Below are 16,449 nucleotides of genomic sequence, written 5' to 3'. Positions count from 1 at the left end.
GGCAGCCGAGAGCGACCTCTGCCGTAACCAGAGGCCCAGGTGCTGCCAGCCGGGAGGAGGATCTCGGTGCTGGGACTGTGGAAGAGCAGAGCAGGTGGGCGTGCAAAGCGGGTCAGCACCAGCTCAAGGAGTCAACTTCCCAGGAGCCCACCCACGCCCAACACGGCGAGGCCACGCCCCGAACCTCAAGGCCACGCCCACAGAGCACAAGACCACACCCACATCTGCTGAAGCCACACCCCATACCGCAAAGGCCACGCCCACAGGCCACCTGTGACCTTTGGCCCCATCCACCCTGGGTGCACAGCTCAGCTGCTTTGTCTCCCGGGAGGACACGGCCTGAGCTGGACCTCGGCTGCCCCGAGCCCACCTGGCGCCCGGCCGAGGTGGAAGGGGCAGCAGGGCCGGGAGCGCCCATGGGGGTCGTGCCCTCCGGGACCCTCCCTCGGCTTTGGCTGTGTTAGGCTCTCACCGGCCATTTCTTCCCGCAGGATGGAGACCCCTCCCCGGCCCAGGGGGCTGCCCAGACACCTGCTCTCACCTACGCCCCCGAGCCCCGCTGGCCCCCGCCTGACCAGCTCAGCCCCCAGGCAGACGGCGGCGTGGACAGGCCAAGCTTGGTGGCGGCCCTGGGCTCCTACGTGGCCCGGGGTGCCGCCCTGGCCCCGAGGAGGGGTCCCCCGGACGGGCTCAGCTCCCTACCAGGACCCTGGGGGGCACCCCAGAAGCACCTGCCCTCTGCGGCAGACCGCCTGGATCCTGGCAGTGGTGAGTCGCCCCTTCCCGGGTGCCTGGGGCTGCGGCTGCGGCCAGCAGGAACCCGACAGCTGCCACGCCCCAGGGTGGACGGCAGACCTTTCCCGGGATGGTCCCCCAAGGGTGGTCGGCAGAGCCCTTCCTGGGCTGGTCCCCCCGAGGGTGGACAGCAGACCCTTCCCATGCTGGTTGCCCCAGGGTGGACGGCAGACCCCTTTCTGGGCTGGTCGCCCCCACGGGGGTGGGTGAGCCGGGGTGGCAGTGGGCTGGAGGGTCAGGCCGCCTTAGTGCTGCCGGGCTTGGTGGCTTTGCTGAGTCTGTCCTGCAGGAGTGTCCGGCACATGGGGCAGCGAGAGCTGGACGATGCCCCCAGCCCTGTGCTGTTCCCCCCATCCTCCGGGACTGTCTCAGGTGGAGGGTGGAGTTATGGTGGGGCAGGTGGCACTGGCCTTGGGCTCGAGCCTGTCTGCACAGCCCTACTGAGCCGTGTGCCGTGGGTCGCCCTGGGTCACTCCCGCTGTGGCCGCCCACCCTTCCCTGCCAGACCCCCCAGGTGCCCGCCCAGCCCTGCCAGGCCATCCACTGGCATCTGCTTTCCACACCCGCAGTCCTCATCACTCTGGGCGTCCGTGGCTGTGCTGGCTCTGCTCCCCCTTGGGGCCTTGTAGGGCCCGGGCTGGGCAGGGTTCTTAGCCTGACAGCCTTCCGCTCCCCGGGTCTCTGGTCGCTGCCTGCTGGGCTGTCCTCTGCTCTGTCCTGCACGCCCTGGGCACCCTTCGGGTGAGAGCCGCGCCTGGGTGCCTGCAGCTGTCTTGGCACCGCGGCCCCCCGCCCTGTGTGCAGCGTGGGCCCAGGTACTCGGCGGGCACCCACCCCCGAGATGTATCTTGTCTCCTTCTTGGGACCCCTCATGACTTCCCAGTGCCCACCTGCCTGGATGCTGGCCCTGGGACCTGCCCAGGACTGTGTCCACTCTCAGCACCCACCATCCTGGGTCAGCGCTTGTCTGTGCTCACGGACTGGCTCTTCCGTGGACTCCGGGCCTGACGGGAGCTGCCCAGCGTCCGTGAAGGGCCATCCCTGATGGAGCCCGACAGAACCCTGACCAAGCGACACTGCCGCCAGGTGCTGCCAGCACTCACGCCTCCCCGTGTACCCACCTCCCACGTGCTCGCCTCCTCACATGCTCACCGCCCTGCTCTCTGGCCACCGGTCACTGCTGTGACAGGTCCGAGTCCGCTGACCACCGTGCTCTGCGCCTCTTCTGGGACATCCCGCCTCCCCTCCACATAGCGCTCCCTGCCCCACCCCTGCATCCCGAACTATCTCTCTTCAGACAGGGCCCATGTCAGTCTCCCGACCTCAGGGGGTCTGACCTTCACACTGTCCTTCACAAGGGTGTGGCCTTCAGGGGGTCTAACCTGCACATACTCTGCCCTCCACACCCTGCCCTCACTCTCTGACCCCCCACTCTCTGCCCTTCAGACTTTGACCTTCACACTTCGACCCTCACTCTCTGCCCTTCACTCTCTGACCCTCACACTTTGCCCTTCACTCTCCAAGCTTCACCCTCTGACCTCACTCTCTGACCTCCACTCTCTGACCTCCACTTGCCGACCTTCCCTCTCTGCCCTTCCCACAGTCCCTGTCTGTCTCAGCTCCTGGTCTCACTTGGCTCCTCGTCCTCGGGACCCCCCACGGAGGGCCACACCGTCTGCTCGCTCCCGGGCCCTTGGGTGCTCCAGCTGCTGCTCCTCAGGGCGTGGCCCGTGCCCTGCACAGACGCCAGAGAGCCCAGCTCGCGTGTCCCGGCTCTGCCCGGCCGCCTTTCCGTTCGGCGCTGTGGTTCGGGTCTCCTGCTCCCGGTGTGTTGGTCTGGGCTCAGCCCTCTGCCGCTGCCCCCTCAGTCCGTACGGCGCCCCCTCCTCCCATCCCTCGTACCACAGCTGGGGCAGATCCAGCGTCCGTCCTCCTCCTGGCTCTCACACCAGCTCCTCCGGTTCCACCACGCCTCCGCCAGGGGCCCGATTTCAATTTCCGTTGTGTGTCCCCACCTTTGTGACCGCTCACGGGTCGCCAGACACCTTGGCTGCTATCCTGAGTGCTGCGGTGGCCGTGGTGGGCGTCTGTCCTTCGGGAGGACCGTTCTCGTGTCTGGGGGTAGCTGCCCAGCAGCGGCATTGCTGAGCGTGTGGCGTCCCAGCCGAGAAGTCCCCACAGCCTCCCATAGCTAATGCCGACCACCTTCCCCCCAGCCTGCCTGCAGGAGTCGGACGGGCCGTCAGCCCCGCTCCGTGGCAGGGCGGGTCTTGCTTCGAGTTGAGGTGAGCCTGGCTGTGGGCGCCCAGGCCTCTCCAGCGTGGCCGCGGCAGCTTCCAGCCACCCCGTTCTGTGCATCGAGGCTCAGCTTTTGCGTTTTCGTTCCGTTGGTGGTGGCGTTGAGCAGCCAATCGCCCAAGCACACCACGCTGCGTTCATACCGGCTTCACGCCTGCTACTCGGGCCGGTTCATCCCCCCTGGCTGCTCGCGGCTGCAGACACAGAAGCAGGATGCTGGTCTCCCAGGTGAGAGCGAGCGGGAACTCTCTCCTTTCTTCAGCAGATGGTGCCAGCATTGCGCAGGTCACGGCAGCACTGAGGGGAAGATGAGGGCCCCCCATGCCAGTCCCCACCCTGCCTGGGGGTGCCTGTCTCCTCCATACCCAGCAGAGTCCTCAGACTTCCCAGATCCACAGAGAGTCGGTGGTCTCGCCGCTGCTGTGCCCACAGTGGTCAGGTGTACAGCCACAGCATCTGCCAGGAAAACCTCTGCCAGGGACCCTGCCCTGCTGGCTCTGGGCAGACCCTCTGCCCACCCCCTGCAACTCCAGGGCCCCGACCTTCCTCCTGTCATCCACATTTGCCAGAAGTCCTGGGTGGCATCATTTCCAGACTGGCTTCTCCCAGTCCCTCTGCACCCCGTGGCTCCGTGGTTCCGTGGCTCTGCATGTCGTGGGAGCTCGTTTCCCACAACAGACTCTTCTGTCTCGGACAGGCTCGATTAATTCTCCCGTTCCCCTGCCCAAGGCTGTCCCGCTGATTCCGAGTCTGGGACAGTCTGGGTAAGCTGCTGCTGACCGGTGAGCTGACTGGTGGTCAGTCTGTGCTGACCCCAGACAGGGGTGCGTGTCTTCGGCTGGTTTGGGAGGTGTGCAGGAGCACGATGGGTGCCCGCGGTGGGCCCGTGACCGGCCCTGCTGTGTCCAGTGTCAGCGGGCAGCAGAAGAGCAGGGGGGACGCAGGTTGTTCTCATGTGCTTCCGTCCAGTGGGAGAGGGTGGAGTGTCCACCTGGGGCTGCTCTGTGGTGGGTGTGTGTCGAGGCCTTGGCCCAAGTTTCTTCGAGCTCCTGTCCTCGCTGCTGGTTCCCAGGGTGCCCAGTGCGGGTCAGGCCTTCGTCAGATGTGCCGCTACCTTCTCCTGGGCTGGTCTGTCAGCCCGTTCTTCTGGCACCGCCTCTCACAGGGCATCGTGTCCCACTGGGTCCAGCTCAGCAGCCTCATTTCGTGAACAGTGCCTTCGGAGCTGTGTGAAGAGGCCTCTCCGTGGCCAGAGCACTGTGCTTCCTGCCAGGCGACCTTCTGGAGGGTTCACGGTTCTGTCTGTCACCCACTTGCGGGTCAGGTTCGTGCCAGTGCTGAGGTCTCGGTCCAGACTGTCTCTGCTCTCTGTGTTGTCCAGTGCTGACACCGTTGGTCAGAGAGACCATCCTTGCTCCGCGTGCGGTTCTGGTCCGTGGCTGGAAGCCCTGGGTGCATCTCTGTGTCTGTCCCTCTGCTGTGACCGGCTCTGCCCCCGTCCGTGCCCTGACTCCTCCTCCCTCTGGGATCCATGGTCAGTGTCACTGTCCTTGGGATGAGCCGGAGGCAGCAATTGGCCCGTCCATTCCCAGCGTGCATGTCTCCTTGAGTGCTGGTCCCTCCTCCTGCAGGGCCACGGCTGCCCACCTGTGCCCAACCATAGCAGCTGGCGGCCAGTCCCAGTGAGCAGCTTGTGGAGACGAGCCAGGGTCCCGGGGGATGCATCAGAGTGGCCTCCCCATGTCACACAGCCCCACGTCCACTCCGGCAGCTGCCGAGGGACCTGTCACTTTCTGCATCCCTGGAGCCAGCCTCCAGCAGGGGCGACTGTGTCCGGGTGCTGAACGCACCCACCGAGAGCGTAGGGCGCCAGTGTGAGCTTCAGCGTGTGGGCCGACCCATCACATCCACATGAGGAATGGGGGCTCGTGTAGACCCCCCTCTGGATGCGGAGCCCACCTGTGAGCGTGTGATGGTGCCCAGCATGGAACCCAGCTCAGATCCGGCCCAGACTGAGGCCCGGCTGTGCGTGCAGGTCGGCCGTGGCGCATGCGACTTGCCCCCGTGGCCAGTGTCATCCCCGTGGCTCACAGGGCACTCGCTTCTCGGGACAGAACTGCAGCCGACAGCTCAGTGTCTGCCCGGCTACGTCTTGGGAAAGGTGGTGCCACAGCTGACCTTCCCTGGCGCACGTGTCAGTGATGCCATGGTGTGCAGGCTCGCGGGACGTGGCCAGAGCCACGTGTCACAGAGAACAGTCCATGATGTGGTGGCCCACGGGCCCACAGGAGTGCAGTTCCTGCCCGCACTTGCTCAGCATCTGGTGGTCCTTGGTTTCATCACCACGTGTGCCAGGGAGCGTTGGACTGAGTATGGCGGTGGCACTGATTGCTTTGGTGTGGAGACAGTGTCAGCGTTGTATGATGGTGATGGTGTGGTTGGAGATGGTGATGGTGATGGTGTGGTTGGAGATGGTGGGATGGTGAGGATGGGGTGGGTGGAGGTGGTGGGACTGTGTGAGTGTGGGGCTGGTGTGACCGTGGGTGGTGACGGTGTTGGCTCTGGTGAGGAGGTGGCGTGGGTGGCGGGGGGATGGTGGGGGCATCTGACGGTGGGGATGAGTTTGGACCTGGTAAACACGCGCCGGCAAAGGCCCCGAGGAAGAGTGACTGTGGGGGTGGCGTCTTCTCTCTGAGGGCGAGCTGTGGCCAGCGTTGCTTGTTCTCTAGGGTCCCGCCGCCGGTCTGGGGACCCCGTGACGACACAGACCCTCGGAAGGCCCGGCCTGTGCCGTGTGCCCGCGGCCGACCTTCTCCTCCAGGCCCTGCGTATTTGATGTCGTGGCACTTCCTGTCTTGAGCGCTGGCCGCTGCTTAAATGCCACTGCAGGCTGGCCGGCTCGGATTCCGTGGCGGCGCCAGGAACAAAGGACGCCCCTTTGATGTGCTGCCGCCGATTGTGTGCGGCCGTGCTTCCGCTTCGGCCCACCAGGGCTGCCGCGTTTCTGAGGAGCGCCCGGATCCTCCTCGTGTGTGCGTGTGTGTGCGTGGGTATGTGCACGTGTGCATGAGTGTGTATGTACGCGTGTGCGTGTGTGTGTGAGTGCGAGTGTGTAGCAAGGAGTGCCTGGTTCCTCCTCATGTATGTGATGTGTGTGTGCGTGTGTGTGCGTGCGTGCGTGCGTGTGTGTGTGGGGCGAGTGTGCAGCAGGACCTCAGCTTCCCCTGTGGTTGTCCGGGACCTGCCGTCCCTGCTGCATATCACTCGGAGAACTGAGTCTCGCTGGCGCCCGTCTGGTGAGAGCAGGCGTTCGGGGATTCCGTCTTCGGCCTCCGTGGTGAGGAATCGTGATCGTGGTTCTGAGAGGCCCGTGACGAGCTTCGCTCTGACGCAGGCGCCATCGCGCCACCTCCCGCCTCTCTGGGAACGGGCGAGAGGGCGTGAGGAGAGAAGACGGGGTGGCCGTGGGGCTTCCGAGTCAGTCACGGTCGGGACGGGCTGGTGTGGTGCCAGCTGGGGCGGTTGACGCCCCCACCTCCCGGGCTGCAGGGCCGTCCTGGCCTGGGTTTGACATGGGCGCCCCAGCGGACAGCCGGGACCCCAGCGTCTGGGCCAGCCCTTCGGGGGCTTCTCTCTGACTTCTCTGCACGCCTGTGCGTGTGGGCAGCAGACACACCTGGGCACTCTGCAGGGCTGGGCCCTGGGACACGCACACACACACGCGTACGCACACGCACACGCACCCCCCATGGTCCTGCTCCAGGCTCTGTCCCCTCGGGACTCACCCCCACAACAGCACCTCTCCAGCTGCTCCCATGCTCACACTCTCACACACTCACACTCTCATAGTCCCACCCACACACAGTCACACTCACATATGCACCCTCACACACAGATACAGTCACACACATACTCTCACTCACAATATCAATCACACTCACCCACAGTCACACACACTTGCTCTCACACACACAAACACAGTCACACTCGCACAGTCACACACTCACACTCCTCTGATACGCTGCCAGACATATACTCTCAGTCTCTCTCATTCAGACACACACTCGTGTACACACACACACACACACACACACCTCTGCTCACCCTCTCAGTTACACTTACGCACTCTTCCTCACACACACTCACACATTCTGACTAATGCACACTATCACAACATTGTAGCTCTCGCAGTCACACAGCTCATGCTCACACACACACTCACACACCATTCACATATTCACACAATCCCCTTCCCACACACTCTCAGTCATGCTAACACACGCTGCACATTCATTGCACACACATTCTCACGTGCCCACAAGTGCTCGCACTCGATCTCCCAGCCCACAGTTGTGTGTCAGAGCTGGAGCCTGGGCACGTCCTTTCTGGGAGTTTGTGTTGGTCCACACGGTGAAGCCCGGCCCAGGGAGAGGCAGCTGGTCGGGCTGCAGGGCAGAGACTCGGCTGTCCTGGCGGACTGGCCCCGGCTCGCCTCGGCCCCGTGTGAACAGAGCGGGTGGTGGCAGGGCCCACCGGAACTGCAAGCTCGTGGCAAGGTGGGCTCTGTGGTGTGGCTGCCACTCCCTGTGGCCGGGGGTGGAGAGACGTCCCCCGCCCGTCCCCCACAGGCTGTCCCCATGGCCCTGTCTGGCCCTGTCCCTCTTGCAGGGGCAAGCGTAGTCCCTGGGATGGCCACAGACCGCAGGTCGCACCGGGAAGTTGTCTCGGGAGCCTCCTGGCTCTGAGGAGGGGCAGTGCATGAGGGCCCTGGGGGGGGCCGCAGGTTGGCGGGTCTCACCCGAGTCCACTGTCTCCAGGCCAGATGTGTCGGGGTCTCACCTGAGGTGTGTCAGGGTCTCACCTGGGGCATGTTGGGGTCTCACCTAGGGCGTGTTGAGGTCTCACCTGGGGCATGTCGGGGTCTCACCTGAATTGTGTTGGGGTCTCATCTGAGGCATGTCAGGGTCTCACCCGGAACTTGTTGGGCTCTCACCTGGAGCATGTCGGGGTCTCTCCTGGGCCATGTCAGGGTCTCACGTGGGGCATGTCGAGGTTTCACCTGGGGCATGTTGGGGTCTCACCTAGGGCGTGTTGAGGTCTCACCTGGGGCATGTCGGGGTCTCTCCTGGGGCATGTCGGGGTCTCACCTGGGGCATGTCGGGGTCTCACCTGAATTGCGTTGGGGTCTCATCTGAGGCATGTCAGGGTCTCACCCGGAACTTGTTGGGCTCTCACCTGGAGCATGTCGGGGTCTCTCCTGGGCCATGTCAGGGTCTCACGTGGGGCATGTCGAGGTTTCACCTGGGGCATGTCGGGGTCTCACCTAGGGCGTGTTGAGGTCTCACCTGGGGCATGTCGGGGTCTCTCCTGGGGCATGTCGGGGTCTCACCTGGGGCATGTCGGGGTCTCACCTGAATTGCGTTGGGGTCTCATCTGAGGCATGTAAGGGTCTCACCCGGAACTTGTTGGGCTCTCACCTGGGGCATGTCAGGGTCTCATCTGAAGCGTGTTGGGGTCTCACCTGGGGCGTGTTGGAGTCTTGCTTAAAGCTTGTTGGGGTCTCTCCTGGGGTGTGTCGGTGTCTCACTGAGGCCTGCCGGCTCTCCAAGCTCATGTTGGGAGGGTCCAGCCCCCTGACAAGGGCACAGTGCTGATGTCCCGTCCAGCCCCTGACCACAGGTGTCACCTGTGTGGTTGTGGTCGGCCCACGCCACGTGAGCGTGTCCCAGAGCAGCTGCAGAGAGGATGGGAGAGCCCGTGGCTGGTGGCAGCTGGCCCTGCACACAACCGGGCTGGGGGCAGGATCGACTGGGGCGTGTGCTGGGGATTACCAGGGGACCCTGCACTGCCCTTGACATGGTGACGCAGCCACAGTGGCCCCAGGTCCTGGACGCCGTCCCCAAAGGCGCTGCCCTCCTGGGCTGTGCAGGCAGGAGACACGTCTGGGTGATGTGGCCACACCCCCCAAGACATGGGAGTGACTGGACCCCTGTCTCTGCCTGGGTGGGGGCCTAGTTGCAGACGCTGAGTGGTAGCTTCCATGTCCAGAACTTTCTCTGCTGTTGGTGGGGAGAAGCGGGAGGGCACCCTGAAAATTCAGTGTCCACTTAGTTCAGGTCCCAGACAAGGACCCCGTTAAGACAGTATATGCAGAGTATGTTTCGTCGGTCTAAAAGGCAGAGACTGCTTGTCCCACTCTAGTGGAAGGGCTGCCCGGGAGGCTGTGGTGAACCCACCCACCCGTGGCTCACACCCCCCGTGGCTCATGCTCTTTTGTGGTTTTCGCACCCCGAGATTCCTGTTGTTCTGTGGTTCGTGCTCTTCCGTGGTTCACACCCACCGTGGTTCGTGCTCTTCCGTGGTTCACTCTTGTGCGGCTCCCTCTCCCGTGTGGCTCGCTCTCCACGGTGGTTCGCTCTCCCCTGCAGTCCATGCTCTCCTGTGGTTCAGACTCACCCATGGTCCAGGCTTTCCTGTGGTCCTTCAGTGGTTCGTGCTCCCTGTGGTTCTCTCTCCTGTTCGGTTCATGCATCTCTGTGGCTCGCGCTCCCGTGTGGCTGATGCTCTTCTGTGGCTCTTGCCCCCCGTGGTTCATGCTGAGTCTCAGAGATGAGTTCCCAGCTCTTACTCAGCCCCAGCTCGGGAAGTTGCAGATTTCCTCCGGTTTTCGGGGGTCCCATTTCTCTCTCTCTCCCATCCCGGGCTCCAGGGGGCCTGTCAGCTGTTGTCTCTGTGACTTTTTGCCCGACCTGGCGTGTTTCTCTGCTGCCCTCACTCCAGCACACACGGAACTGGAGGAGGCTCCGGGGGCCCAGAAGCCACGGCCACGTGCTTGGGGGATCCTTTGATTCTATCCCCGTTGGGCTGTGCTTTATGGTGTGTGTGTGTATGTGTGTGTGTGTATGTGTGTGTGTGTGTGTGGTTGATCATGACCGTTGAGATGTGTTATATTGTGTGCACAGTTGATTCTGACTTTGGGGCCATGTTTTATATTGTGTGTATGAGTGTATGGTTGATTCTGGCACCATCAGGCTGTTTGATGTCGTGTGTGTGTATAGTTGATTCTGACCCCTTTGGGCTGTGTGTGTGTGTGTGTGTGTATTTGATAGTGTGTGTGTGTGTGTCTTTAGTTGAATCTGGCCCAGTCAGACTATGTATGATAGTGTGTGTGTAGCTGATTCTGACCCCGTTGGGTTTTATTCGTGTGTGTGTGTGTGTGTGTGTGTGTGTGTGTGTGTGCGCGTGCGTGCCTGTGCTGTGTTTGAGCCAATGGGGTCTTTCTCTGTGGGTGTTGGCTCTCATTTTTCCCATGTGCTATCAGGGGCCTTAACCAGGTCCCGTAGGCTGGCTGGGGGTCAGCACCTGTGCCCTGACCGTGGGGTGGGGGTCTCTGAGTTTCTTGGCCGTTCCCTCTGAGGCTGATGCCCACAGGTTCCTACCACTGCCCGCGATGGCCTGGCCCTTCTGTTCCCCTCTGCCAGTCCCCGCATCCTCCCCGGCTGTCCCTGCACCTGTCCCTGCGTCCTCCTCTGGGTCAGTTCAGACTCCCTGGACACAGAGCCCCTCCGAGCAGAGCAGCTCTGGCGGCCACACTGCTCTCGTCGTGTGGCTCTTGCTGTGGGGACGTCGCCGTCGTGGTCAGAGCTGTGTCCTGTCAGCGGGCGTGTCTGAGTCTGTGGAGAGCTCACCGTGATGGAGGTGGCCCAGGCATTGCGGCAGGACTGGGACTCGCCTCTGCATCCTGATGTACACCCTGTCACCCAGGACACTCCACTGGCCGGTGGAGCTCTTGGAGCTCACTGTGAGGAAGTCACCCAGCAAGGGACACCTGTCAACCCCCGCCTCCTGCCTCATTTCTGTAACCCCCAAGACCATACCTGCTGGTCAGCGGGTGACTGGGTGCAGGTCAGTGCTGGAGGCTCGGAGTGGCCGAGAGGAGCCCAGCCTGCTCGGACTTCCCCAGAGTCCAGCTTCATGCTGTCCCTTCCATGGTGTCTGGGGTTGAGGCTGTCTGAAGTCGGTCAGGTGGGCCGGTGGACAGAGATAAGAAGGACGAGCACCTCTGGGTGCTTTGAACCCTCACAGTGTGGGCGCCAACAGCCCCTCAAGGCTGGAGTGAGAAAAGAGGAGAGGACAGGGCTGTGGCCAAGGCTTGGCGCCGTCCAGTGGGGTGGAGAGGACAGGGCTGCGGCCTGGGCCATGACACTGCCCGGAGGGGCTAAAGTGGACGCCCCATGGAGCCCACCTGGGGAGGTCCCTGCTCTTCCTGCTGGCTCTCCCCAGCCCTCGTCCCCTCGTTCCCTCTCTGCTGTCCTGAGTGTGGGGTGGGGAGTGACCCACTCACCTGTGCTCTGCCCCCCCCACAGATGCCCGGACCCGTGAGCTCCTGAAGGACCCAGTGAAGCACCGGGCTGACGGCGGGACCTGGGACCCTGTGCGCCTCGACGAGGTGGTCCTCATGCTTTCAGGCCCAGACAAGACTGGGCTTGGGGGAGCCGCCGGGGGACAGTCTGGGGAGCAGGGGGACGGCGCGGCAGCTGTGCACGGGGCCCACAGCCGGCCAGGTGAGCCGTGGGCGGGACAGGAGGGACGTGGCCACTGTCGGGACCTGCATGCCACGGGGCATTTGCACATGGGGTTGTCCTGTTTGAATCGTGCTTCTAGATGCTTTCTCACAGGCTAAGCCCCGAGTGGCCATGAGGAAGGTCTAGGTTCTCTTGGGGGTCCTGTCCAGGGTGCGACTCCAAGAGAGAAGCTGAGGTGTGCGAAGGCTTCTGGCTGTGCAGGGAGCACCACCCAGATGTCAGGGCGGAGTCTGCAGAGCCCAGACCCCCACTCGAGGGCAGGCAGCCCATGCCCCAGTGCACACACCAAACACGTGTGTACTTACGTGCATGCGTACACATGCCTCTGTGAAAAACAGCACACACAAGTATGGTACACACAACGCACTCACATGTGGGTACACAGAGATATACATGGGTGTACAAATTCACATGCACACTTGAACAGATCACATATGTGCAGACTCACACGTGAGTGCATTCATGTACAGATACGTCTACCTTGCGTGCAAACACTGTGTATTCAGAACTTATGGTATAGTCACACACATACACGTGTGAGCACACACATGTGCACACACACAAAAACACACGTATGCACAGTTGTATGTGCAGATACCTGTACACACAGAAATGTGTATGCAGTGCTCACATGCACACATGCCCGTGCAAGGTTCTGAACATGCACATGGAGATGTACACGGAGCCATGCACACATGGTCACGTGCGTGCATCCATGCAGAGGCAGACCCATGCACACCTGTACGCACAGAGAAGCAGATCTGTGCACATGTACACACACATGTACACATAGAGGCAGACCCGTGCCCATGTGTGTGCGCAAGGTGGACCCCTGCATGTGTGTGCACGTGTGTACACACACAGGCTGACCCGTGCACACATGCCTTCTGAGACATGCTCCCATGGGCATGTCCAGCAGCCCCTCCCCAGGAGGAGGCGAACACGTGCCCTGAGCCCCTCCCGGACCCTCGGCCAGGCGCCCACTGCTGTGCGTAGCAGGGTGTGCACCTCACAGGCTCCGAGAGCACACGCGTGTCTGCTGGGGACAGGCCTGGAGTCCAGTGCCTGCCGGGGAAGGGGTTGCCCGGACACGGCACGTCTGTCCTTGGCAGGGCCAGGAGCCACGGGGTAGCCGGGCTTCTGGGAGTCACCGGATTGTGGGACAGGGACACTGACCCCTGACCCCGTGTCACTGACCCCGCCAAGAGCGCCTGGTGGCCCCTCTCGTGGTCCTGGCACATTCAGCCTTCCTGCGCGTGGGGTACTTCTGGGCAGGCAGCCGGGGGGCCCCCAGCACCCCTGGGTCCTGACGAGGCTCTGTCTCCTGCAGGTCACGGCGGGCCAGGCGGGGGCGCCGAGGCTGACCTGGAGGTAAGGCGACCCCGCGGGCTGGAGTCGCGGGTGGACGGGGTTTCCCTGGAGAGGTGGGTGGGAGCCCTCGCCCGCCTCGACCCCAGCATGAGGCGTGTGTGTCAGAGCATGCACGTCTGTCACGGCCCCACACTCAGGTCGGGGCAGCTCAGGGTCCCCTCTGGCCCCGACTCCACCGCACACTCTCCCTCTCCAGGCGGACGCCCCGAGCAGCTCCCTGGCCGCTGCCCAGCCAGACCTCGGCCCTGGCCTCCGGCCGGGCGCCCCCCGCAGGACAGAGGTGAGGCAGTCGGAGGCCCCGGAGGCTGCCCTGTCCTCCGAGGAGGAGCCTGCGGGGCTGGAGACCGTGAGGAGCCAGACCTACTTCCGAGAGCTGGGGCCCGGCGGGGACCCCGCAGGTGGACGGCACGGCCAGAGCCCGGGGGCAGGGGCCCAGGGACACGCCGGCCCAGACCTGCGGCTGGAGGTCAAGTCGCCCTCAGAGCCGGGCTACGTGGTGACCGACAGAGAGTGAGTGGGCTCCGCCTCGCCCCCTCCCCTCCCCTCCCCCGCCTCTCCCCTCCCCCCACATGTGCTCTTCTCTCGGGGCCCCGGGGCCACACTCTGAGGGTGCGTGTGCCTGCTGCTCCTCGCCCGGCACGCCGGGCCCCGTGCAGGGATCTGGTCACCGCGGCACTGACCGCTGTACCTGGGGGCAGCTCATCTGGGCCGGGTTCGGTGCAGCTCCGCGGTGTGGCCCTGGGGGTGTGCTCCCTGCCGTGTGGCGGGAGCATGTGTGGGCCCGAGGCATGAGAGTGGCCCGAGGCTGGGGCACACGTGTGCAAGGCTGTAGACGTGTGTGGGGCTGGGGCATGCGTGTGTATGTCGGGGTACATGTATGCAAGTGGGGGCGTGTGTAGGGGCTGGGACTGGTGTGTGGGGTGGGGCGTGCCTGTGCAGGACGGGGCATGTGTGTGCGGTGTATGGTGCATGTGGCGGGGGGAGGGGAACCAAGACACGTGTCAGGGCGTGTGTGAGGTGCAGGAACACACACGTGTGTGGACTTCAGCACGCGTGTATGGTGGTGCACCTATGTTTTGCGGGTGGGGCACACGTGGACGTGTGTTCTCACAGGGCGGGCACGCGTGTGTGCAGGGTGGGATACGTGTGCAGGGCAGGGGCACGTGTATGTCGGAGGGCGGGGCAGATGCGTTTGTGGGGCAGGGGCACACGTGTGCGGGGTGGAGCACGTGTGCACGGTGTGGAATACGTGTGTGTGCAGGATGGGATGTAAGTGTGTGGGTGGAGGCTGGAGACCCAGCCCTGCCTGCTGTGGGCCGTCGCTGAGCCGACTGGGGCCCCAGGTGCCCCCACTGACGGGGGCCCGGCTGGATGAAGCCCCCAGGGACGCCGGCCAGCCCCTTGTCCATCCTGACCAGCAGCTGCGAGTGGGGAGGAGGGTCGTGGGTGTCCGTCCGGCCACACTGGACCCCAGCCGGGGTGTCGGCTCCTGAGGAGGCACCGCACACGGCAGCGGGCAGCGGGCAGGACGGAACTCTCTGTGGCCCACGGCCATGGGTCTGTTCCGTGGACTCACCCGGTCTCAGGACACTCGTGGACTCTGAGATCTCAAGGCCTCGGGACTGTTCAGGGCCTCACTTGGGTCTCTGGACTGTTCGGGTGTCTGTCGACCTCGGGACAGCTCTGTGCCCTCTGCTGAACCTGCCTGTTGTCTGGACACCACTCAGGTCTCCGGGTCGCCCGCCTAGCATGGCTGCATCCGCCTGCCAGTGTCCTGCAGTGCTTGCCCGTCAGTGCTCACTGTTTCTGACAGGATCTGTTGCTATGTGGCTCTATGCCCGTGGCCGTGGCCACCTTGCAGAGAGCAGAGGCCCCCAGTGCCGCTGGCAGGAGGAACCCCCTTCTGACTCAGATGCAGGCGGTGTGGCAGCCCGGGGGAGGGGACTTGGCCCCGGGAGTGGCCTCAGCTCCAGCTCTGAAGCCGGGTGGACGCACTCCAGCCCCTGCGGAGCTGACTCCGGGCCCCTGGGCAGTGGGCAGGGTCAGTGGCTCCGCCCTCTGCAGCCCCTGCACCCCACCACAGAGGCCCCCCACGTGTCCCGGGTTGAGGGGGGGAGCAGGGCCCGGGGAGTCCGTCCTGGCTGGTGGGGGGGGCACCCATCCTGGCCTCCCTGCACAGAGGGACGTGACCTGCTGCCCTGGTGTGTCTGTCCGGCCCAGGCTTCCCTTGGCGTCCCCCTGGATCCCATTGCCCCCCCATGTCCCTGCCCAGCCTGCCCCGAGACTCGACTCCCCAAGATGCCCCCTGCCTGCCTCCACTCTGGGTGGCCACGCTGAAGTCAGCCAGGTCACAGGCACGGTGGACACCAGGCCAGCAAGGGCTGCTGGGCACAGGGGCTTGGCCGTGACCGTGACTGTGGCCAGTGGGTCCACAGCAGCCCATGGGGACTCCAGGGCCCCTGTGGGGGCGGGTCCACCGGTGGACACAAGCTATGGACCCTCATGTGGACACCACGCGGCCGGCCGGCCCTCCTGCCTCCGCCCACCTGACGCAGCCGTGGAGTCCCCATGTGTGGCCCCTCACGGTGCCTTTGCCCCGGCCCCCCTCCCCTCCCCGCCTGCCCCCCCACCCTGCCTTCCCACCTGCCCCCTCTCTCCTCCCGCAGTGTCACCTGTGCTGTGTTTGGTCCCAGCAGTGCGTGCTCCCTGGGCCCCCCCGGCCGCGCCCCCTGCGTTCCCCATGACCCCACCACCCCTGTTCTCTCCACAGCCCCCTGAGCCTGGCGCAGGGTGCGGAGCTGGTGGGGGAGCTGGCACGCCTCCTGGACCTGCCTGCTGGCGTCTTCTGGGACATCCGGTGAGTCCGGGACCCGCAGGGCGGGGCCTGTTTGCGTCAGAGCCGCTGCTGTGGGGGACGAGAGTCCCAGGGCGCTGGGGTCGCCTGCATGGCGGCACCCGGTTCCATCGCGAGGACCTTCTGCCAGGAAGGCCGCGCTCGGCCCTGCGGGCTGTCGTGTGAGGCTGGGGGCGCGGGGCTGGGCCTGTGTGTGTGCCCCCCCCCGTGGGCAGCGAGGCAGTGGCCGCACCCTGGCCTGGAGGGGCCCCCTGGGCCTCAGACCCCTGTGCTGGTGCGCTGGGCCCCGGGGTGTGTCCTCTCCTGGGAAGCAGGCGAGGCCGGCATGGGGGCTCGTGTGCAGGGATGCGAGTGGGCGGCCAGGAGGGGGCAACACGGGGCCCGGGCATGGAGGGGCTGCATAGACGCGGGCACAGTCGCCGTCCAGAGGCTGGGAGCACAGGGACAGGGGAGGGGGGAACACACGGGGTGGAGGGGGATGGGGTGGAAGAAGGGGTGGAGGGGGACAGCCATAGATACAGGGGGAGGGGGACGGGGTGGACCCTG

General features: G+C 64.6%; 1 protein-coding gene across 1 annotated transcript in view; it reads left to right on the top strand.

The window, feature by feature from the left end:
• Positions 1-16,449, top strand: part of PTPRN2 (protein tyrosine phosphatase receptor type N2) — a 174,951-nt gene that overhangs the window by 61,419 nt on the left and 97,083 nt on the right. The window contains exons 4-7 of the mRNA XM_056134846.1: positions 11,460-11,657; positions 13,009-13,049; positions 13,375-13,559; positions 15,820-15,906. Of these exons, the coding sequence (XP_055990821.1) occupies positions 11,460-11,657; positions 13,009-13,049; positions 13,375-13,559; positions 15,820-15,906 (511 nt within the window). The remainder of the gene's footprint in view (positions 1-11,459; positions 11,658-13,008; positions 13,050-13,374; positions 13,560-15,819; positions 15,907-16,449) is intronic.

The sequence above is a fragment of the Sorex fumeus genome, unplaced genomic scaffold (genome assembly GCF_029834395.1).
Source record: "Sorex fumeus unplaced genomic scaffold, SorFum_2.1 ptg000107l, whole genome shotgun sequence".
Lineage (NCBI taxonomy): Eukaryota > Metazoa > Chordata > Mammalia > Eulipotyphla > Soricidae > Sorex > Sorex fumeus.
This window is presented reverse-complemented; position numbering and strand designations above follow the sequence as displayed.